This window comes from Athene cunicularia (genome assembly GCF_003259725.1).
Source record: "Athene cunicularia isolate RWA chromosome Z unlocalized genomic scaffold, athCun1 chrZ_part1, whole genome shotgun sequence".
Lineage (NCBI taxonomy): Eukaryota > Metazoa > Chordata > Aves > Strigiformes > Strigidae > Athene > Athene cunicularia.
In genome coordinates, this window is record NW_020799142.1 from 24,739,753 (window position 1) to 24,764,144 (window position 24,392).

The 24,392-nt window shown below is 37.2% G+C and overlaps 1 protein-coding gene across 1 annotated transcript; it reads left to right on the forward strand.

Annotated features, from left to right (window-relative positions):
- Positions 1-9,565: 9,565 nt before the first annotated feature.
- GOLPH3 (golgi phosphoprotein 3) lies at positions 9,566-24,052 on the forward strand. Its single transcript, XM_026865685.1, has 3 exons — positions 9,566-9,697; positions 17,098-17,212; positions 20,413-24,052. Exons 1-3 carry the CDS (start codon positions 9,617-9,619, stop codon positions 20,835-20,837), a joined length of 621 nt encoding a protein of 206 aa, XP_026721486.1. The 5' UTR covers positions 9,566-9,616; the 3' UTR covers positions 20,838-24,052.
- Positions 24,053-24,392: the final 340 nt, after the last annotated feature.

Sequence of the window (24,392 nt, forward strand, 5' to 3'; positions counted from 1 at the left end):
TCTAATCAGCTATTTTACTCTGAGCTAAAAGGATAAGAACCACAGAATCATGTGCAGGTGTCAGAAACTGATGTTCACTTATTCTTTGTCCTCTCATGCTGTCTTGCTGCTATCTGCTGGTATCTCCATTTAATTATATGACTTTACGTGAATATCCAAGAGGAAGTAGTGTTTCTGTTGTAAAAGAATACTGATCATAGATGCATTTGAAATTCATAAAAAAAAGCTTTTGAGTCAACAGAAAAGATTGAAACTCTATGTGAAAACATAATTTATAATATACCAGGTACTTTCATTATCCTTTCTATATACATACTGCTTATATTTTGTGTTTTACTTCTTTGGATTTGGGAGCAGCTTTAAGGGGATGTGTTGTAGAAGTTCTTCAGGAGATTCCAACTGCTTTCAAAAATTCAATGTAATATTAGTAATTGTAGAGAGAGTACATAAAAGAAACAGTTTATTAAGATGGTTCTTGGCTTTTGGGGGAATATGATAGCCTTATGCATCTCAGGCTGATAGTACTCTTCATTAAAATCAAAGTACTAAAACCAATGTTTGCCATCAACAGTCATAGCTGTGAAGCAGATTAAAGTTGTAAAGTTACTTGCAACAGATTGTTTTGTTGGAGATAGGATGCAAGAGGAAGGAAGCAGCCATCTTTGCATGAGAACTGTGGCAGATCAAAGTTCCTACTAACTTTTAACCTGCTGCAGTGCACCTGGACAGTGTGTGCTGTTATTCCTTTCTGCTCTGCCTTCCCCAGCTGTCTTTCTGTAGATCCCAAAATTACTACTTCAGAGAGGAACTCCTTCACTAAAATAGTGAAAGTTCTATTGCAATTGTGATTAAGTCCATTATGAAATACAACTTGCCAAAGCCCGTATTTCGACATAAATTGTCTCTTGCCTGTCTTTTGCAGTAGGTTTCAAATGGGTGACAGATGATGATCTTGGATTATTATGTTCTGTCTGTGCTTTGTGCTGGCTAATAATAGGCTAGTAGGCACCTCTGAAAGAACTTTCTATTGCTTCAGAGAATAGGGAAGGGATGCTCTTGCTGTCCTGTCAGAGTTAAATAATGTAACTTTAAATTTATAATGATCATGTAATCATTACTGTGGTGCAAAATGGGGAGCTGAAGGTAATGATAATATACTGCATGATACCTTAAGCTTTAAGCATTTTAGATTTTTCTGAGCAGATTGTGCTCATGAATGTCTTCAATACAGGTAGCCCAATAATGTATGACTTTTTTTCTTTTTTTTTTTTTTTTTTTTTTTTTTTTCCTCCAAGCTCTTTATCCCAAAGACTAACTGAATAGTTCTAGCCGTTGCTGTTCAGGTTATGAAAACTATACAGGTTTTGAAAGCAGTTTGTCCACTGAAGTGTGGGTTGTCCCTGAAGGGGGTGCTCTTGTCTTTTCCTGTCTGTCCCAACCATGTTCCTTCCCTTTCCCGTGCTGTCTCTGAAATTTGTTCACCTGCTTGGTGAATTAGTATAGAGACCGACCATTAGCTTTCAGACAGATCAGTTTCACATCTAATTCGTTACACAAATGCTACTTTAGGCTCAATGGAGAGAACAGCAATGTGCTTCAATGGAGTGAAAAAATGGATACTTGGTCTTTGGCAGCAGTTCAGGCTTCAGACTACATTCCTGGGTTTAGTCCTCAAATGGCTAAAAATGGAGACATGGGGGAGGATGTACTTTCTCCAGTTACCTGGTTTTGTGTGAGGTTAAAATAAGATGCTGTGACATTGATTTGAAAGGTCGGTAAAACTGAAATTAATCTCTTGAAGGAAAAATAATTGAAGTGGTGTGCAGAAAGTAGTGGTTCACAAAGAGATGCTTGTACTGGGAAAGTAATTAAACACTGGGATGTCATTTTGTCCTCAGTTTCATTTCCTGCTTTTTTCCCCCCAGTGTTTCTCTGCCACTTTTAGGTATCTTTTCTTAAAGTTACGTACATACAAAACATGATTCTTATTCTCAGTATTGAGATAACTTCTTAAAGTGAGCATGCAGGTGTATCCTCCCTTCATGACAATGCTGTGTAAGTGTTAGAAGTGGACTTTTCTCGAATTGTGCAATGCAACATGAAAATGAGCCCCACACATACAATTCGTAATAGCGGACTGCTCAGTTTGCTTTGCCCAATCCTATAAATGACGTAAAGTGTCTTTCAAAGTGTTCTTTTTTCCAAGCTCCACATTTGCTTTATTTAGTCCCTCTTGGGCTATACAACTTTTGACAACTGTTTCTTCTTATTCTCTGTTAATAGTAAAACTGAACTGTATGTTTTACAGGTCTGCAAGTTTTATTTTTATTGTGTTGGCATATAAATTTGGTGAGGGTGACTATTTGGACCTGGATGTAATTGTCCTCAGTAACTTCCTATGATGTCAGAAAGCACAGAATATTTTTCCAGTATGTTTGTCATCTGTGATTTCACAGAACATACCATAAAAAGTCTGCCGTATATTGGAAAGAATAGATGACAAGGAAAAAACCCTTGTTTGGGAAAGTTACACACTATTTTGTATATAAACAATAGTTTTATGTCTCTGAGCTTTTATATTTTTACCATCGGCACGGTATTTGAATGCCGTCCATGCAGAAGTAATAAAAGTAATGGCAAAATCTACCAGAGTTTGGGAAGTCTAATTTTTCTATCTTTCAGCTTCAGCATTGAGCTGGTAGAAATATTTCCTCTGAAATATTCTTCTAATGGAAAGCAGGCTACCTGCAAATTCAGAATTTACTGTGTGCTGAGGTGAAAGATTTCTTTAACCTAGATTGTGTCTCCTAGCTGAGAAACTCTGAAGCTACAGGTTTCATGTCTTCTTGATATACTGTCATATTTCCTCAGAGGCTAGGACTTCCAAACTCTGAAGCTACAGGTTTCATGTCTTCTTGATATACTGTCATATTTCCTCAGAGGCTAGGACTTCCAAACTCCTCAGGAGCTATAATTGTTGTTTATCTTGGCTTTGTTACTTTCCAAGTTGGTCAGCTCCTGTTCTGATGGGGCTAATATGGCTATAAAGGATTAAACCCATTTTATTCCTGATGTGTCTTAATGAATTTTCAGAAATTTACTAAATTTTGAAGTTTCTTTGTGTCTTTCATAAAAGAAGAATTTGGTGTTTTCTGAGAACAGGAATTCAGGGCTTTGAGTAGCTCTAGTGATGTTTCTCCTTCAGAAGGTTCCCCTTTAATTGTTTGGTTTCAGTTTGGTTACTCTAGATCTGTTTTGCTTTTAAGTAGAGGGTGCTAGGTGAGGGTGTAAGGAGTACTATTACATCTCGAATGTAAAATTAAAAGGCTTTTAGTAAGAGAAGTATAGACTGGGCAGTGTTACATGCATTATTCCAGGGAAGCTCTGCTGTTGTGGTTCTTCATAAATGTAAACTGAGTCTGAATCAGGGCCAAAACTTTGACCTAACACTGACCTCTGATACTGAATATGAGTCTCTGTGGATCTGAGGATGGGATTGAGGGGCCTGTTGTTGCTCAAATAAAGAAATATCTTATTTTGTGGTGAGCAGGCTGTTGTAACGTTCAGTTATCTTCACAGGCTATTGCATGGATTTATGATGGGTTTTTTTAAGATTTATAAAGCTGATTTCCATTTGCCATGGCTGTGTGGTCTGCAGCAGCTGCAGTATGTGATCAGATCACTGATCAGATTTTCATGGAATTTTCACTTTTCCCCACTCTTTTCTTGTCAGTGCTAGGTATAATGGAATTGCTGCTCTCCATGTTCTGAGTTAACTGAAGAGTTGGAGAGAGAATTTGTATTTGTGTAGTGGGAAGAGATTTTTAATAACTCTTACAAATTAAACAAAATATCGTAAGTAAAGGATTACCTAGTCCTGTGTGAGCCTTTTGTAAACAATTTTATAATGGAAGTATCTTTTTTTCTTTTTTTTTTTTTTTTAAAAAAAAAAAAACACTCTAATTCATTAAAGTTTACTTCTCTGTCAATAATTTTAGGTAATATCTATAAATGTAAAATGGCATTTGCAATTTAGTTGTAGTTTTTGCACTGTTACTGCTGGGTTCTTTAATTCGCACTCGGGAAACAGAAGATACTGAAGTATGTTTAGGTGGGATCTTTGGTGGCTTTGTTGTTGTTTTGGAGGGCTTTTTTGCTTTAAATAGAGATAGTTTAACAGTTGCTTGGAAGCTGAGTAGAGCAGTGTAATAGGTAACTGAATGGCTGCTCCATGAAGGTTGGCTATTTTATGCTTAACTGAAATGTTGTTGAAGTTTCATGCAAGTTCTTACAGCAGCATCAATTATGTAGATATTACTAATGTAATTGGCACGGATCTGTGCTAGATATCTTCAGACACGTTTGGTGACATTAGTCTTCTCATTCTGGTTTTTCACATAATAAATTATAGTGGTCATTACGGCAGTGCCTTTTTGGATCAGAGATGGAGAAAGTGTTGTCTTATCTGTCATCTTTTGTAAAAATGTTTTTTAAATAATCTTTGAATAACAAAATCTCTCAAGTAATTTATGGATTTTAAATATCCAGAAATTTAAATTTTGAGTGTCTTGAAAAATTGGAAATCAATTTGTTCTATAGAATTGTACTTTAATACTTCTGCAACAGCTCTTATGCTGTAATACTTAGTACTGAGTGTTTCAACAAAATATTTGGGTAGCCACCAAGTTCAGAATGCTGTAGTATTGTCAGAGCTAACATGTATGTGTTTTGTGTATAGTTTGTCCATCTAGCCATGCTTTATCATAGCATAAACAAATGATTCTGTTAGGTTTTTTACAGTTGGGGTGATAATTTTGAGCTGCTGAATGGCATTATTTCTTTGTCTATGCAGGTGTTCTCATAATTACTAGCAATCCTTAAAAACACTTTTTTTGCAAGTCATAGGACCCTGTTTGATTTTAAGCATAGCTTTATGAAGTTTGAGAGTCTTGGAGACAAACTGGAAAAGGACGTCGTTAGGAAATAATGTAAGTTAAAGTTTTTTAAGGGACATTGGTAGAATGTTTCCACAAGATCTCTTCCCTGATCCTTCTTTCCCTGTGGCATATGCATATGAACCTTTCCTTCTGTTGTACTCTGTGTGTCAGCATCTGTAGGAGACTGGGTCCTGGTGTATGCTTACACTGCTTTGTATGCGGATCTGAGCTGGCGTATTCCTGCAGTAAGTGGGAAGAACCTGCAAGAGCTTGTGCTTTGCTCTTTGCTCAGCAGAGCTAGACCCAGCATATCAGGAGGGATTAATTGTTTGTATGTCTGCTAATATATCATGTGACTTTGTCGCTCTCTTGGAGCAGAGACAAGATGGCTGCTCATCATATATAGTGTAAATACTTTGCTGTCTTGTCTGCACCATCTGTGTGAACATATGTAAGGAAATCTGTGAGGTCACAGAAATTCAGATCTTTATAAACCTGGAAGTCATAAGTTAATGTATTACATGTCAGAGTAAGATGAGATGGGGAGGGGGGCCAGTGTAAGTGAGAGGGTGACACAGTTCAGTGACGGGGAAGTGCAGCTAAAGAGGCAAGGTAAGAGCAGGGACTGGAAGATAAGATAGGTTGGGTAACAGCAAGGCACAGGGCCATCATTAGGAGGTGGGCTGTTTAGTAAGTGAGAGTTTCAAGTGGATAATGGCTAACTGAACAGGAGGACCTGTGTGAGCTGAAAATTGTGTAAGGGGCATGAGAAGAAAGTGAATAAACGCTGCAGGAGGTGGTGGGAGAGAAGTGACATAATGAACATGGATTTTGGATAACGTACTCTTTAAGCAGAAGGAATAGCTTTGTGCTTTACCATAACCTGGGTGGAAAGTCTGAGCTTTCAAAGTTAATATGGTAACAAGTTTCTGTAATAAACTTTATTTTAATTTCCCTTTATGCTTGTCTAGCAAAACGCAATTTTTACCTGAAAATTTCTAGGTCAGCTCTGACAAAAAATGCTTTTGCACTGTGTTGTGTAAATAAACATGACCATTGTAAGCATTCTTTTGATCTTGGAATCAACATAGATTTAAAATTGTCTTGCAAGCTATTCATAGTTTAAAGTGCTATTCTACTGTGATTGCTATGAGATAAAAATAATTCCCTGTCTTGTAAGACTTTCTTCTTTTTCTCCCTGCTGCTTAGCAACTTTAATGAAATAAGTATTTCATTGAGTTAAGATGTTTATAAAACTATGAAAGACTTGTAGGAAGACAGAGTAAAAATACTTGGTGTTGTATTTGTGAGAATACTAGTGCTCTTTAAGAGCATTAAATAGTGTAATGACTTGCATCTATAAATAGTGGTCTTTGATCTTTAATCCAAGGGCTTTGAGACTGTTAAGTATTTAGAATAACAGTGAGAACAGTGTTAAAAGGTCAAACCAAATCCCTATCTTGTTCCATAACCTGTAATGAGCAATGGCCAGGCCACATTCAGGGAATGAGTGTGCACAGAATGATGACGACTCCTCCAGCATACACCAACTTCAGCTGGATGGGAGCTTGGTTTATAGATCCATTGCTGTCTGTCAAACTTCATTATCAATCTCCTATGAATTTAACTAATTTTTATAATAAATTTTTAAAAACTTTTGCCTTCTTGTAAAAACAGTTGAATAGAAACATAGAAAAGAAGTTGGCCTTTGACTCTTCCAACTTGTGAGCTAGCTTCATTTACCACCTTTTAGTCATTTTCTGTGGAAAATGAAAAAATAATTTTTTCCTGTGCAAGTTGTACATCACTCTATATTGTTATTTTCCCTCTCCATGTATTGTTATTATTCTCTCTACCCCTTTCACTTCTCTTTTCTTCACTGTCTATCTATAGCCTCTTTAAAATAGGCATTAGTTTATATAATGCTGAGAATTATTGTTTATCTTTTGTGCACCTGTTTCTAGTTATGCTGTATGACATTTAAAGTAGGTGTCAAGAAGCTGTTTGCAATGTCAGAGACAAAATGTCTGCTTCTTCTCATTTTCAGTTACACCAGGAAGTTTGAGTTAATTTAAAGGATGATTAAGTTAAACTGTCGTGGGCTAAACTGACCTTCTATGAAGGTTCAGTTGTCTGAGGTCTTTGCAGTAAGTGCCAAAAACAGTCTGTCTGTGTGAACTGTCTGGAAGGATCAGTTTAATGGATTAAAACATGTACAGGATGACACTGACTCTTTAAAATATCTTCTTCCTCATTTTGTTAATAGCAGTATAATCTCTCTGTTGAAATATGATGTTCCTTTTGTAGTGGATCACCTGCAAACTCTGAGCTGGGGGATGGGGGCGTGGCGGGGGTGGGATAGGTGGTGACGCAGTATACATTCTCATGACTTTGATGTCATCTAACCCACTAGAGGAAGCGATTCCATTTATGAAGAATATACTCTTTTTGAGATGCCTTTCAGGATCACTTGATTAAAAAATGCTGGATGGTTGTGCAGTCTCCATCCTTGGCAGTTTTCAAGACTTGCCTGAATAGAACTCTGAGCAACTTAATCTGACTTCATAGCTGAACTTGCTTTTAGTAGGAGGTTGGATTTAAAGAACTCCTTTGGTCCCTTGCAACCTGAATTATTCTACAATTCTGTATTTCTCTGCAACCCACAGCCTGTAATCATACATGTTGAACAACTGCTGGAGCAGAGGAGTTTACATCTGGTAATTGTTGCCAGGAGCAGTGTAATTAACAGCACTTCACTGAAAAATAGTAATTTAAAAAAGTGTGGTTTTCATTACTAAACAAAAGGGGGAAGAAAAATTAGTGCTTTAATTGTTTGCATGATAATATGAAACTTTTTGTGAGTAGAAAGAAGTGTGCATTTATTGTGCCACAGCTGTAAGCTTGTGCAATAGATTTTTAGTTTGCATATGTGTTATCTGATTTCAAAAATTACTATGTAAAGAGACAATTTGATTGGAAATAGTAGAATGTTGGAATCATCTCTTTATATTATAGGTTTTTCTTTTTCTATCAAGCAGATACTGTACCTTATCTTGCATGTTTTTTTTTGGCAAAGAAATGTCTGGCGTCAACCAGAACCTTAATTTACAGAATAGCTGACTTATGAGAGGAGCTCATACTTCATGAGTAGAAGGCTGATTAGATAACTTCTCAAATGCTTTTCCAACCTTGTATTCATGGCCTTTTAAATAAATGTGACATATTTCAGTAATTACTTTCTAGAGATTCAGAGCTTTTGTCAGCTTTTCAAAATTATTGGTCATCTATATAACTATGTAATGCAGCTCTTGAAAATAGCTGAGAGGTAAATGGAAACAAATATTATCACGTAAGTCTGTGTTTAATGGCATATGTTAGATAGGGACCAGTTTGTAAGTTTAGTGGATTTCAGATTTGTGCATCTTGTATCTCAGTACATTGGCAGCTTCCATCTGTGAATAGAATAAAATTGAATTGCTCTTGATTTAAGCTAGTCTTTGTTACTGGTTAAGATAAATTTTATGAAAGGGAGTGGTATCCTTTTTTTTTTCTTCTTGTTTGCAGCACTTTGAAGTATCCCAAAGTGGTTATTTTCAGAGATGCATCATAGAGGAGGTTTGGAAGATCCTTCTGGATCATACCAACTGCTTCTGAAGTCATTTCTCAAAAGAGAAAACATTTTTCAGGATAACTTTGGTTTGTCTTAGATAATTAAATATTTAAAAATATGCAAGACTGTGTTGGCTACTCTGTAGGTAGAATAGAATCCTTTTTGTAAGATATTTTTGGTCATAATTTTTGAGCACTGAAGTACAGAAGTCTAGATATCTTGAAAATGTATTGGGTCAAAGGCTCTGTTCTGCCCTTTAAGCAAACAGTTATCAATGCAGAAAAATAGATGAGAAGTGTGGTACATATACTGTGGTTCATAGAATAAATGTGGTTTGCAGTTTTGAAGTATGTGTAAGAACAATATGCATTAAACTTTAAAAATACATGTTTTCAAAGGATTTAAATGACAGAATAGTAGCTGTTCCAAATATTTGCTTGAAAACTTTTTGTCTTTTGGTTTACTATATTCAAGCTAAAAAAAAAAAAAATCTGTCTTGTGGTTTGTGCTGATTATCACATTTGTGTTTCCAGTATACTACATATTGTACTTGATATTGATTTTCAGGTTGTTACTACTTTATCAGTGCCGTATTGTTTATGGATGTAAAATTGTGTTACTAATTCTCAGGAAACAGATACATCTGTGTGGTATCAATAATGACAAATGCTTGATGTCTTAAAAATTTAGTACATTTATTTTGACTATATATAAAGTACACTTTTATATCTCACAGTTCTTGATAACTCGCTGTTTCTTTTTGTATCACTTTCCTGAGGTTTTCCTATTCTTCAAAGAGCAGGGACTAAGTGTCAAAACTAATAGGGGATGAGTCTGTTTGCCTTTCATCTTTTCAGTACAGGAACGATAGTTGACTAGTGATGCTACTTCAAAAGTATATGAAGGCAGGAGAACTGCTTAGAGAATGCAGTAAACCTCTTTTTCCTTTTTGTTTTTCCTTTTTGTTTTTTTTTTCAGGGGGAGATGGAGATATCTTACTGTGTTTAATTTTTCGCAGGGTTACACATCATTCTGGAATGATTGCATCTCATCAGGATTGCGTGGCTGTATGTTAATTGAATTGGCATTGCGAGGTCGACTTCAGCTAGAGGCTTGTGGAATGAGGCGCAAAAGTCTATTAACAAGAAAGGTAAGTGGAGGAAAATGATCACCTTTACTTTTGTGTCATACTCTGGGCAGTACAGTAGCTATAAATTACAACTGGTTGTAAGGAAAATACTTTTTTTTTCTTTATGTGGTGTTGTGGTTTAAACCCAACCAGCAGCTAAGCACCACGCAGCTGCTTGCTCTCCCTTCCTCCCACCTCAAGTGGGACAGAGAGGAGAATGGGGAAAAAAATAAAACTCATGGGTTGAATAAGACCAATTTCATAAATAAACTAAAATATAATAACAATAATAATATACTAGTAATGAAAAGGAATATAACAAAAAGAAATAAAAACCAAAGAAAAAACAAGTGATGTCTGATATAACTGCTCAACACCGACTGGCTGATGCCTCAGCAGTGATCTGCTGCTCCTGACCAACCCCCCCCCAGTTTATGTACTGAGCATGACGCTCTATGGTATGGAGTATCTCCTTGGCTAGTTAGTCAGCTGTCCTGGCCATGCTCCTTCCTGGCTTCTTGTACACCTCCCCACTGGTAGAGCACGGGAGACTGAAAAATCCTTAACTTGTTGCGAAGTAGCACTTACCCTAACTAAACCATCAGTGTGTTACCAACGTTATTCTCACACTGAATCCAGAAACACAGCACTGTGCCAGCTACTAGGAAGAAAACTAACTCTGTGCCAGCTGAAACCAGGACACATGGGTATAGGTATTCTGAGTACTGACCTAAGTTAAATGCATGGAATTAAGGTGCTTAAATGAGGGGGCCGAAGTGCCTTGGAAAATATTCTGTACTTGTTCTCTGCTCCTGTTTGTTCTTTTGACGTGTTCCTGCTGCTGTTGGGAACCTTGCACAAACAGTTGGCAGTGGCTCAGGGCAGGGTGCGGTGGCAACAGTTGCTTCTGAGAGCCAGTAATCTGCTGAAGGAATGGGCTTCTACAATGTTGGTGAGATGTGAGCTGAGGCCACAGGAATGGCTGACAGCCCACCAAATGTATCCTGCAAGCCACAGTTTAATTCTGGTGTACACAATGTTGCATTTTGTGCTTGAGGTGCAGGAGAAGGAAACAAACTTGGTTTGGCCTCTTGAGAACACAAAACTGACCAAGATGGGTAAATTTTTAAGGTCCTTTACTGAATTAGGCTGAAGATTTAGGACTTAATTTACTCCTTTGGCCTGGATTTTTCCTTTGTACAAAATGTGCAGAGTCACACTGTTTGAAGAATTTTTACTTCATTGGTATTAGAGGATACTTGTAAAATAAGCTGATTTGAAAACATGGTCAAATGTTGTCTATCCACCACAGATAAATTCACTTTTATGGCACAGTTCCCTGTCAATATTATATTTCACTGAATTTTTTAAAGGAAAGCTTACAAATTTCCCAAACTTCTCCCAGCATCCTTCTCTTCTGAAGAATCAAACCTCTGTTCAGACAAACAACTACTACTTCTTTTAGCTTCATTTAAGCATACTCAGCATTGATTAGTTTGCACAGGTTTGGTTGGTTTTTTTTTTCCTCCAAAGCTTTTGGCTCCTTAGGCATTCAGGAATGTTCTTTAGCAGTTATTTTAATTCTGTGCAAACTTTGTCAGCTTGCCCTACCTGAAATTTTAACTGTCGGGTATTTTTTTTAGGAAAATGGAAAAATAACCTGTGCATATCTTCAGTAAAGAATACAGACAAAATTATTGTTTTCTTTGGTGGTGGTATGTTTTCCGGTTTTATTTGTTTGTTTGGTGGTTTTTTGTTAAATTTTATTGCGGTTTTGAGGGTGGGTAGGTGTGTTTTTGTTTAAGGAGGTCTAAAAGCTACCCGGTATTAAAGGTTTCATTCTTTCTGCTGTTGTAAGGCAATCAGGAAATTTCTTTTTGCAGGCAGGAGGGTTCTAAGAAAAAGGCTTTCATTTAAAATTCAAATGATAATTGGTTTCTACATAAGTAACTTATTGCAAATAAAATCCCTGACTGCTGATATATGATGTCTCTTTTTCCCCTTCACACCTCTCTCCGTTTAGAAATCATTCTCATGAATAACTTGTGTTACTTTGTACCTTGTATGGAGTTTTACATTAACACCAGATTTCAGTTTTGTTTCTGTCCTGTCTAGATATAAATGTCTCAACTCTACCAAGTGTCCTCCTTGTCCCCCTTTTTCAGGCTTTGCTCCCCTCACCCTCAGCTTTCACAGTGAATTAATTAAATACTGTGCTTAGTGAGTGGAATGAGCTGTCTAGTTGCATCCAAGATTGTGATTCAGCAACAATACCATTTTCTATAGCTTCTGCCTCTCAGGCTAGTGCTTCTTTCTCCTTGCCCAGGTCCATCCTCACATTTTGTGGGAAGATAAAACCTCCTTAAAACTCAAAGCTTTGATTTGTGATTCAAAACCCTGTATCTTCAAGCCATGCTTTGAAGGGAGAAGTTTAGACTGCAGTCATTTTAGACTGTATTGCAGCTGGGAAGGGTGGTCCTGTCTTTGCGAAGAGGCTTACTGGCATCTCTCTTGGGTTGTTACTAGCACTTATGCAGCCTTGTCAGGTAACCCCTCTGGCTGAAAACTAATTTCCTTCTTTGATCAGTTTAGTTTTTACTTGAATCACTTGATCCTGTCATCAGGTGGGATACAAGTGAGACTGCTAGCACAAGCAACAAGGTAAGAACAAGAGGAGGGTAGAACTGTTCGTTGGGCAGTAGTACCAATTTATAACCAGCTAACTGTGGCCTTGGTCATACAGCTGACTTAAAAGATTGCTGGCTATAATGTTTTACACTTAAAGCCTTAAATCAGGTGGATCTTTGCTGATATTTTTTTGAAGTTTCTAAGACAGAACTTTAGAATGGATCAAGACACGTTTAATCCATGCTTGAATGCTGCAGAAAGAGAAACTGGGAAACAAGGACTTGATGGATGTTAGTGAAACTTCGAAAGTCACTGTGACATATGTATTGCAATATTCTCGTAAATTTGGCTTAAGAGTGTGTAATCATTGCATGTGGTGTCCCAGTTTCTCAGGGCAACAACTCAGATCCCAGGTCAGGATTAAGGTGAAACAACACCAGGGGTGGTTCTTATTTGTTCGCAACAGGTACTGGCATGGAACTTCATCAGTAAGCACTGCAACCTCTGCAAGAAGATGTAAACTTTGTAACATACTCTGACAAGCTGTAAATCTTAACATACACTGACAAGTAATCATCCCATAACATACACTGACAAGCTGCAAGTCCTACAACATGGACCGACAAGCTGTAAACATGCCCCAACAAGACTTGCCTTATATGGGGGCATACAGGAGTAGAGAATGAGAAAGAAAAGAAGATAAAGAAAGAAAAAGAAAGTGAGAGAAGCAGGGAGGGAGAGGGAGAGGGCAAGGCGAAAAAGATTTCACCAGTCCTGGTTCCAGTGTTGGTCCAGCCAGCCTAGAGGTCCAGTTCCAGGAGGGTGCAGTCACCTGGGGCTTTGACTTGTGTCCTTTATAATTCCTTGCCCCCCCTCCAGGTGGGCACTTGGACTCGTTAGGCTAATCAGGCATCATGCACAGTCTGTGCTTCTAGAATTCTTGCTTTGGTGCATGTGTAGTTTCTACCTTTGGATTCTCCTGGAGAATAGTGGGCTTGGGCATCATTGGGGAGTTCCTCTCCCCTCCCTGCAGGTGTGACTGTTGTCTGACCAACCTTCTTGGCTCATGCATCATGAAAATGTCTTCTCTATTTGCTCTTTATGGAGTCACTCCAGGAATGGAAGTTTGGTCCCAGTAAAGTGTGATCTCGCCTCCGTTGGACGTCCTCCTCTTGTGCATCTTCCTGCCATTACCTGCACAGCCCAAGTATTTCCATAGAAATAATTTCCTGTACCAAAATCCTCTATCGGATGTTTGAGACATTAGCTGTGATTTTATCAGGTCGTCACATTGGATCATTTTGGAGTTCTATCTGTTGGTATCAATTTAGAAACAAATAAATGAATGTTGAGGTTTATATATAATTTCTCAGACCAGTTGTTACTGGAGGTAGAAAATGGTACTTTATGCTGTTTTACAGCCTTGGAAAGCAAGCCAAATCATTAGACTTCTTAAAAACAAAATAAATCTAACAGATCCGTGATGGATTAACTTCAGTATTTTATAGCTGACAATTCTAAGTGATTTGGGGCATGACCGAATTTTTGTATTAAAACTAACTAACGAAGTTTACTTGAAAATCAACACAAGAAGGGCTTAATCTTTATCATTGCTTAATCGCAAAACTGCATTATGGAAAATGCAAATTAAATATTCTGTGTAATTGAAATTTCATCAGCAGTCGGATACAAGGCAAATCTAGTATCTGTTAAATCACTGAAAAATTGGAATAAATAAAGACTTTTTTCATTAAGGCTAAGGATCATAATCTCTGAAGAACCAGGATCTTAGCTTCTTTCTTTACCTTAGCTCCTCTTTCAGAGAGAAAAAACCCTCCCCCTTGTAGATGCTTAATCTTCTGTGGTGATTTAATTCACAAGATCCTCAACCCACTTGATTCCCCACTCTTTTTCTGAAGTTATGACTGAAGAGAGTTAGTCAAAAAGCATTCATCAATAAATCCTTCAAGAAAGAGCACATCCATGAAGATACAAGAGAGGTGGCTGGGCTTCCGCTGCTGCCTGTTTCCATGTGCTGGGAAGGGAAGAGAAATACCACAGAACAGTGTACCAAAATATTTTTGTTCGAGGGGAAGGATAATCAGAAGAATCTGTGCAGTGAATACTCAGTGTAGCAAAGAAGTGAGAAGAAATGGTGCTGTTTGCCTGGCAACAGAAAATGGTAAACTTATAAACAAAATCACTGTGCATTGTTGCTTCACAGGAGCTTATGGAGTCCTGGGTTGAACAGGGGAGTCTATGCTCCTTACAGCTCTTTCCTCTAAATGCCTGTATGTTTAGGCTTGTAGTGTTATGGTGCATTATGTTCATGCTAGCTTCTTAAACTTCTCTGCAGTGGTAGAAAATAGTATCTTAACCCCAAATAAGCAAGGAAAACTGTTTTCTAAATTAAAAAAACCCCAAACCTTATGCATATGCTAGACTTTAAAAGCATTTTCTGTCTCTTCAGGAGGTTTGTTTTGCTTGATAATTTTTAAAGTAATAAAACAGGTCAAAAAGATGACTTCACATCTTACCTCTTAAAATGAGATGATGAGTGGTAGGTTACCAAATGCAGCAGGCTGGAGCAATCCAGTGTAACTAAGGTTACTGTGAAACTAGTCATACAGGACACTTCAAAGAAACTAAAATACTGCTGGAATGTCACTTTTGAAAAGAAGTAAAGATAAATAAATTGGGTGGGCTTTGGTTAATTATTAAAGGAATATTTGAAAGGTGGCTATTAATAGCTACAATCTAGCAGCTTAAAAACCTAACTTGAAGTATACTCTTATATAATAAAGAATAGAAATGTCAAAAAATTCAGAATCTTGATATAAAGCTGGAAGATATGTAATATCATTATATGTGGTTAATAGAGGTTTTGCATGATGCTGTGGTGCAAGCTTGTAAATCAGAAAGATGATAAATATGCATTGTTGTGTGTTTAGTTTCAAATAGAGTTTGTCTGGATTAAAATGTAGTGGTATACTACATGTAAACCCAAATAACCAGGGCTTATGGTTGGAGTGATCTCCAGCTCCCCAAAATGGATACCTGGACCATATCTCAAGAGACCATTTAATCTTGATGCAGTAACAAGATAATGAGGTTACTCTGATTCTTCCCTGGCAGATAGATGTTTAGTCTTAAAATTCTCTACTGAATGCACATCAGCAGCTCTCGTTTAATTTGCCTGTTGAAGTTTTTGACAGTACATCCTGCATTTTCCGTATTTCCAGAATAAGCTGGTATTTTATTTTTCCCAAAGTAGGCACCCTAAACTTGTGTTTTGATCCCCTCTTTGTAAAAATACCTTACATGCCTTCTTTTTAGATCTAAACAAACTTTGTTCTTTTTAGCCTGGCATTATGGACTGATTCATTCTTGCTGGTTTTTATTATAGTTTCTGTTCTTTATACATACTATATAAATTGAAAATAGTATTCCAGCTTTTGCCTGTTAGGTATTCACAGAGATCTCTCCAGCAGTTTTCATTTAATCTCATTGACTTTGTACATATCTCCAGTTTTGGGATCATCTTGCTGGAAAATGTATTGTCCTATTCTGTTGTTTGTAGTAAGGATTATTAGAACTACAGAACAGAACTAAACTTGGGATGTATTTCGGTAGGACACTTAAAGCTTTTCCAGGACACCTTTCTGACTACTGTGAAGCATACAAAAAATAAGAGCTTTCACTTGCTGCTTCTCTTGTATATGTGGAATTGTGTTGATGTGTTAGTTTTGTTGTTGACTGCCTGTTATCTTTTTACCTGATACACAGTGCTAATTTGAAAAGCTATTTAAACTGACAGATTACTCATTATTTTCATAAATAGTCTTGAGAATGTAGTAATTCTTTTCCTGAAGAAAGATAGATTTTATTGTTATTTTGCTTTTATTTAAACATTGACTTGGACTAGTTTATATGTTTTTGTTTGGTGCTATTGTTTTTCTAACCAGAAAAAACTCTGTTTGTACATGATTTATGTAACTACTTATATTGGTAAACAAGCAGTTACTTAAATTCTTAAATTTTATTATGTTACTGTGAATGATTTTTTTAATGTTGTCCTGTGTTCTTTTGAGGGAAGAATAATTTTAGAAGTTATTAAATAACAAACTTAAATTATATTGCATTTATTATTGTATATTAAGGGATTTATTAGTACATACATATTTTGACTAATAACATGTGTTTTAACTGTTAGTAAATGAAACATAGTGTTGCTGGACCATGTGTTCTTCAGAGCTGTAATACTTCTAGATGTTGTCTTGAACCTATTTTTTCCATGACTACACAGAAGAAAACCCATTTTCCTGCTTTTTCAGTTTGTAATTGATTTCTCAATTTCACATGGCCAAATTGTTTAACTGCAGTGTTTTGAATAAATAGACTTGAAGCGGTAAAATAGGCTGCCATCAGGGAGTAGTATACCACTGTAGTATACTTGTTTTGGGGAGGAAGCAAAGGACCTGGTTGGTTTAGTGGTTTATCTTCCTTAAAAAACTAAAGTATTAAGCATGTTATTAATACTGTAGTTTTAGTCAATTAGTTTAAGTTATCTATAACTTGAGACTTAACGTAGCTTTTTAATTAAAACCCACGTAGGGATTTTTTTTTTAATAACTAGGTGGGGTTTTTTAAAGTTGCTTATACTTAGAGATGGTTCCTTATTTGTTAAAAAACATTGTTTTTGATAACAGATAGATTTTTTCCAATTCTTATTAGTGGATGTTTATGATATATGAATTAAGTCAAAATACTGACTGCGTTTTACTGTATCCTAGGTGATTTGCAAGTCAGATGCTCCTACAGGGGATGTTCTGCTTGATGAAGCTCTGAAACACATAAAAGAGACCCAGCCTCCTGAAACAGTACAGAATTGGATTGAACTGCTTAGTGGTAAGCCTTGGACATAATGTATATCCTTCCCCGCCCCCCCTACCCCCAATAAAGCTAATTATCTGGCATCACTAGAGATTATACTGTAAGGTTTTTGGGGACAAAGTATGCAAAAAAGTTAATTAGTCTGTCCTCTAGGTTAGTCTCTTGTTGATTGTAGCCTTTAATCAAGTATAAGTAACTGTTGCTTTTGACTTGACTTGGTACAGAAAGGATCTGTGTGGAAGTGTCAGAGGACATCTCAACTCTGTGGAAGAGGCTCCTTCCACTGACTCTGAAGTAAATCAGGACTGCACCCTGGAGATATAACTGCCTTTCTCTGTAATTGGAAATGAGGGTTGGTGGAAATCTGGAGTATAGGTGTATGGATGCAGTATTCAGATCTTCTGATGTAGAAAGGACATAAGAAGCTCACCACTCAGATGTAAAAATTGAGTATGATTTGGCCGTTAATCATAAAGAAACAAAGAGTCGGGAGTTCTGTTTTTCCATTAACTGGAGAAATGTAATAAATATTTTCAAACGTTAGATACTTCTTTAGATTTCATCTTTACAATTGCAGTTAACATTTTTCCTATACCTTGCCAACAGTTGTATCCTCAGGATGCATAAATTAAACTGAAATTAACAGTGACCATTTTTTAACATGTAGTGCTTTTATTTTGTTGGCTCTTTTTTTCTGTAGCCAGAATTCAGCACCAGGGTTTGTCTGTTTTTACAAAACATGTAAAATGCAGCTTCCTTGGAGTAAATCAGAGCTCTACTTCATTTGTGCAAACAATGCAGGAAAAAACCCCACTGTTTTGTCAACAACATGCCTCTGGGAGGTAGGGGGTAATGAGACTTCAAGTTGTCTGTCTCAATCTATTACTTGAAACACTGATAAAAGTTTTGAAAACGAGCAAAATGTCTGTACCTTTCTCTGCCTTCTTGTTTTCGTTATGATGTTCTTATTCATCCTGTACCACCTTAAACAGCCTTCCTTGCACATCAGTTCATACTCCTGTCCTTGCCATCCCTCCCCTCTTGCTCCCTGACTGTGGGCAGAGGGGGGAAACAGGAGAACAAAGCAGCCCTTATCAGTAGGGGGCATGGCTGCTGTGTAGCCTTTGCAGTTCAGTTCTTGCTCAGCTCTCCTTCACTTTTACAGCCTGCAAAAACAATTCATTTTTCTTGTCCCAAATACATAATTTGTGCTGACATTTCACCTTCTCTCCCAGTGTGGAGCACATCAAGTTAGTACTGATTCAGAAAAGGTCAGCTAATGAATGAACAATGTTGTGGGTTTTCTTTAAGCTAAGTGAAGTATTTCGTGACCCTGCTGAGCTTTGGCTCTGGGAAGATAGTTACCATTAGTGCTGTGGCTGACACTTGGACCAATCATTTTTACTTACATATGGTTGTTAATTACTAGTTCTTGGATGGCATTATGGATCTTTGCATTTTCCATGGTTTGGAGAACTGCCCTTTGAATGAAAATATTTTGTGGTTTTGTTTGGGGTGTTTTCTGATAAACGCTTCTAGAATTTTGCTTTAGGGAAAAATGATCCTGGAATATAGCTGCTCTATCCGTAATTATCAGCGATGTGAAGAATGCTGCTTGAAGTTACAGTATGTATGAGTTCAAAGCCATCATCGAAATATTCATATGGTTGTGTAAGGTGACATTTGCTAGGCTGATGTTGTTTATAAGATAGCCTCATAAGGAAAACAAGTGTAAGGAATGCAGAAGTTTGGATCAAAATGTCAGGTCTTCCTGTAGATTTAACAAACATCTGTCTGTATTTGGACAAGTGTAATTGAGGAGATTGGTCACAAGGTGTCACCACAGTACTGATTTTTATTACCACATAGCAACATCCACCTAACAAATGTAGAAAAATCTAGGAAATAGCCTTTGCCCTGTGAAAGGCTGTAAGGAAGCTACTCTTGTGTATGGAGGATAATTTCATTCGTGGTCAAGCTGAGGAATTGCATTCAGTGAGGTGTGGTACCTGTAGGGGCTTGTGTAGTTCAGGCCTGGGGGTTCTCTGCTTTTCACTATGCGGTTGGTATCCCCAGATTTGTTTACTTAACTTGGGTGTTATTTGGATACAGTGTATGTTACCCTCCATCACAGTGGGAGAAACCTTGAAATCATCTGCAGTGGTGGTTGTTACCCTTATTATTTTATTGCATGTTAACCAACGAATTTTTAAAAAGCTTTCTGTTGCATAAACAAATTGATACAGAAATTACCATATCATTTACAGGAAAAACCCCCATCTATGTAAGAAGTAGTCAATGTAGTTTCTTCTCTTGCATCTTAAAATGCATAAACTCTTTTATACTAGGAAGGGATCTTAATATACTTATGATAAATACTTACATAGGCTAAACCTAAAATTTGTAGCTTATTAAGTGAGCTCTTAAGCAAAGGTGGATTTCTTGGTGCTTAACAATTTTAGCTTTATCATTAGCTGTTGATGCAGATTTTGTGCTTTTTAAATTCCCTCCTTAATGCACACACAGTCGCGCACTCTGAAGGGTCGAGTTCTTCTGCCTTAACAAAAAGCATTAGAAATAATTTTTACAGAAATATTAAAGCCCCTGCCCAACATTTGTTCATGTGTATATACCCACACACAGACACCCCCATGTGCATGGTCGCTGTTTCACCTGGTGGGGGCAGGAAGGGAGAGAAGATGAAAACCTGAAGAAATATTGAACTGCACAGGGTGGGTGTGCATTAGCTTGTCTCTGTGGCAGAAGGAAAGGCAATGGCACTTCTTCCAGTCTCTGAAATGGTAAAAGGCTGGAAGCAGACAAATGCACAGGATTGGAAGAGATGCTTATTTTGATTATGACAAGTAAATTCTTTCTTCATTAATGGTTTGGGTTTTGTATTTTTTTTTCTTCAGTACAAAACTGCTTATTTGTCACATCCCTAATCAAGACATGGCTTAGCTAGCATTTCATCCAAACTTGAAACGCACACTGAAGTTCCTCCAAGGAGGCTCTCGTGGTCTCTGTCTGTGCCTGTATCTGGGCAGGTCAGAGATCAGAGAAATGCTGACATTAGCACAGTATCTTAGTGTAATAGTCAGCTATATGAATTTGACAGCTCATTCTGCACCAGAGGGGAGGGTGGTGGGGAAAATCACTGTAATGGTACATCTTAAACTTTGCCTGACTGTTGGGGCTTTTGCTTGCTTTTTTAGGTGAAACATGGAACCCACTGAAGTTGCACTACCAACTAAGAAATGTGCGTGAACGGTTAGCTAAAAATCTAGTGGAAAAAGGTGTACTGACAACGGAGAAACAGAACTTCCTTCTTTTTGACATGACTACGCACCCTCTCACCAACAACAATATCAAACAGCGCCTCATCAGGAAGGTTCAAGAAGCAGTTCTTGACAAATGGGTGAATGACCCTCACCGCATGGACAAGCGCTTGCTGGCACTTGTTTATTTAGCCCATGCTTCAGATGTTCTGGAGAACGCTTTTGCCCCCCTTTTGGATGAGCAGTATGATTTAGCCACAAAGAGAGTGCGGCAACTTCTGGATTTAGACCCTGAGGTTGAATGTATGAAAGCCAACACGAATGAGGTTTTGTGGGCTGTTGTAGCAGCTTTCACAAAATAACTGCATTCAGACTGAAGTGTTCTCTTTCATGTAAACCAGTTGTTTCTCTTCTATTGACTATTCATGTTTTCTGTAATTTGTACCTTCTCACATGATGAATCGGCTCTTGTTTAATGGGAATTATAAGTGGTGTATTCCCTCCTTCTCTGTGTATCTGTGTACAGGTTTCTGCTGGTACAAGAGACTTTCCTGTTTAACAACAACAGAAAAAGGTTTTACTGCCATATTGGCATTCCATTTCCTATTCAGTTTGAGTTACCTGAAATACTTTGTTCAATCTATTTTTCATCTTACTGTTACTGAAGTGGTTTAACATGGAAAGCACCTCAAGGAGGAAATGTGCATGCAGTTGGATCACTAGTCTCAGCTGACACAGATGTGTGCATGCATCAATACTTCTGCAGTACAGTTTGTAACAGACTAAAAAGGGCCTTTTTAAAGCACCAAAGCTCCACGTTGAAGTGTCTGTCAGGACATTTTATACACAGATGTTGTTTCAATTATATCTAACAAAATTACTTTAAAAGCAGAATACCATTAAGCAGCTTTGTCAATAGTTCCTGTAAAATGCCCCATGAATTTTAATTCTCATGCAAGTCTCTTGTGTGCTTATATTTTCATTAGAAGGATAGCTGAATCATAAGGCTAGTATAGAAAGGTCCAACTGTTTCATAAACCAGTTTTGGGATGGGATACATTCCATTATATTGTATATATAGTTCAAATTGTATATTAACAACTGCTCCATCTTAGTATTTTGCGAGATCTACTTAGTTGTACACCTGGTGCCCCTTACTTGCTGTCAGTCATTGCCATTCAGTGGAAAAAAGGCCTCATGTAAAGAACACATAAGTGAAAGCTGTTTGTTTCCAGTGTCTACAGAGTCTGCCATCCAGGTATTCTCAGCCTATGCGTTGCCTTTGATAATTAGTGTATGGAAAGAGACCACTTTTTATCATCATTTGTACTGGTTTTTTTTCCCTCCTCCTGTGTGGAAGAGGCTTGTGTCTAGTACAATTCTTGAGTGCAGTTTTTAATCCTGTACACAAATTAATGTTTGTCTCAAACCTCATAATTGATTTTACACCTTAAAAACAAAAAGTGAGTCCTAGAAGGTGTTGCATGTAAGCAGTTAGCAAGTAATGACTGCAGTTCAGATGATTAAGATTTCTGTAATAGGATGCTCTGCTATATTTTTATTTTTTATATACAACTATGCTGATTAGCACAGTATTGTAAAAAAAAATATAGAACTTTTGCTTTTTAAAATTTATTGCCTCTTTGCCACTGCCTGTTATCTCCCATGGTTTCACAGTGTAAATATTATGTACTGAAAAAATTAAACATTGATTTATATTTCATTTTTCCTCATAACAATATAGATTTATAGTGGGGCTTACAGGTGTTTAGAAACTTTTGGTTAATATTCAGAGCAAGAATACTAGATGGTGTATAACTGTAGAGTTGAAATTTAAGGGATCCCTTAATCTGTATACTAGCTTTTTACCTACAGTAAATAAAATGATCTTGAAAGTGCCTGAAACAGAGTAAGCATGTCATTTTTATTTTTTGTTGCTAATTAGAAAGGGTTTATTGCTTAACTGAAAGCTTTAGTTAATATCCTTCTTATTAGAAAGGGAGAGTTTATATTAAGTAGATCAAACTCACTTAATCGGTGGTGTCGCTCAGATCTGCAGGATTCATGGCTGAGACAGACTGAGTTAGCCCATGAGTGTGCAGCTGTGCCTGCCATGGGTAGACCTCTTCTATCTTGAGCACAACTCTACAGCCTCATTTGTGACTGGACTTTCAATTTTGCACTTAATTTCCAATCATTTAGATGCTTAAGTAGTTGACTTTAAAATGCAACAAATTCATCATACCTGTATAACCTTTTTTTAATAAAGGTTTATAAAAATATGGTCCTTAACATTCAATGGCACACTGTTCTTTCAGTTCTTAAATGCTGTTTCTTTAGAAATATGAAATTAAAAGTATATTGTAAGATATTTCAAACTCTGGTTTACAAATAAAAAGACAAACAGTGTTCTCTGTTGTAAGATGTTGTGTTTAAAACTTTGAGGAGCTTGGGCATGAACTTTGGACATTTTCATCTAAACATTTCAAAACATAGTGCTTTAAGTGGAGGAAAACTGAAAGCTGCTATGTTGCTCTTACATTTGGCAGCTTATAGAATACTTTCAGTACTTAGTAGTATATGCTAACTCACTGCTTTCATTCTTTCTCCTGTGATCTGTTTTCTCATTTGCTGTTGCTCTTTGAGAGGAGAGAAAAGTAATTAGGTGGAAAGGTCAGAAAAAAATAGTGGAGTATTCAGGAGCAAGTTAAAAGTGCACAACTTTTAAAATTACTTTGAAAATCTGAGCTACTTGAAACATGCTTCAGGCTATAAAAGTATACCTTTCGTTGTCCCTTTTCAGCCCTCTCATCTTCATTCTGTATTTTCCATGTGTCTGCTGGATTCATGTTAGGTTGTGGAGGATATTGGGGTTTTGTTACACTACAGCCAACATGGTCTAAAAGAAGTCACCCTTTAAACTCCCCCGGAAAGAGGATTTGGTGGTTTGGGGGTTTTTTAATTTATTTTTTCACATAGAAGATAACTGCTTACAGCATTTACCAGCTTTATTTTGTTTAAAGATAGAACTTCTGACAGTGATGGGGAGAATTTGTACAGGGTGTTTCAAAGAACTTCGGTGTAAGTAATGAAGGTTTTGTGAAGAGTTGCAGTGTCTTGCTAGATAACCTGGTGCAAGCTTGGGAGTCCTGAGGCCTATGTTGTGCCTTAAAAACCCCAAAGCTTCACAAGTGCTACCAGGCCTTATGTCTAACAAGGAAGGTAAGTTTGGTAGGTTAACAGGAACTGATTTAGCTAACTTCATTGCATTTGTTGCTATTTCAGGTTCTAATAAAATTGTTAAACACGGGAGACTGCTTTGTTCTGCTGCGATTCAGGCTGCTACTGCAGCTCATGGAGACCTGGTTTTAAGACAGTTTTGGCTGCTCTTGAGTCCTCAGCTCTCAATGGCTGCTTAAAATGGAGACTGATACCCATAGACTGAACTTGAATGTGTGCCTCAAGGAAGAACATATTCAGGGACACATTCTTTTAAAATAAACTTTCACGTTAGTGTCAAAAACAGGCTTTTGAAAGTTAAATCCCCAAGCAGTGTGTGTGTATGTGTGTGTGTGTATATATACATATATATATATACACACACACACATAGTTTTGCAGTCCTTGAGATTTACATCCTCCTCTCCTGCGTTTCTAGAGATGATGCTACAGTGCTCCTATATGGGATGCTAGGGAAACCTGTGTGCCATACACAATGCTTTTGAGGCGAAAGTTGCATAAATAGGCTATAAAAGGCTGGTGACTGAGTGCTCATGTGTTCATGCCTATTTCTCCTACAAAGTGAAGATATGTATTAACTAATGTGTTTTCTGTGAACTGGACTGAATCTGTACTGAAACAAAATAAAGGACCCTTTCAAGGTATGTGCTGCAAATAGTTACTGTGTATCATATACAT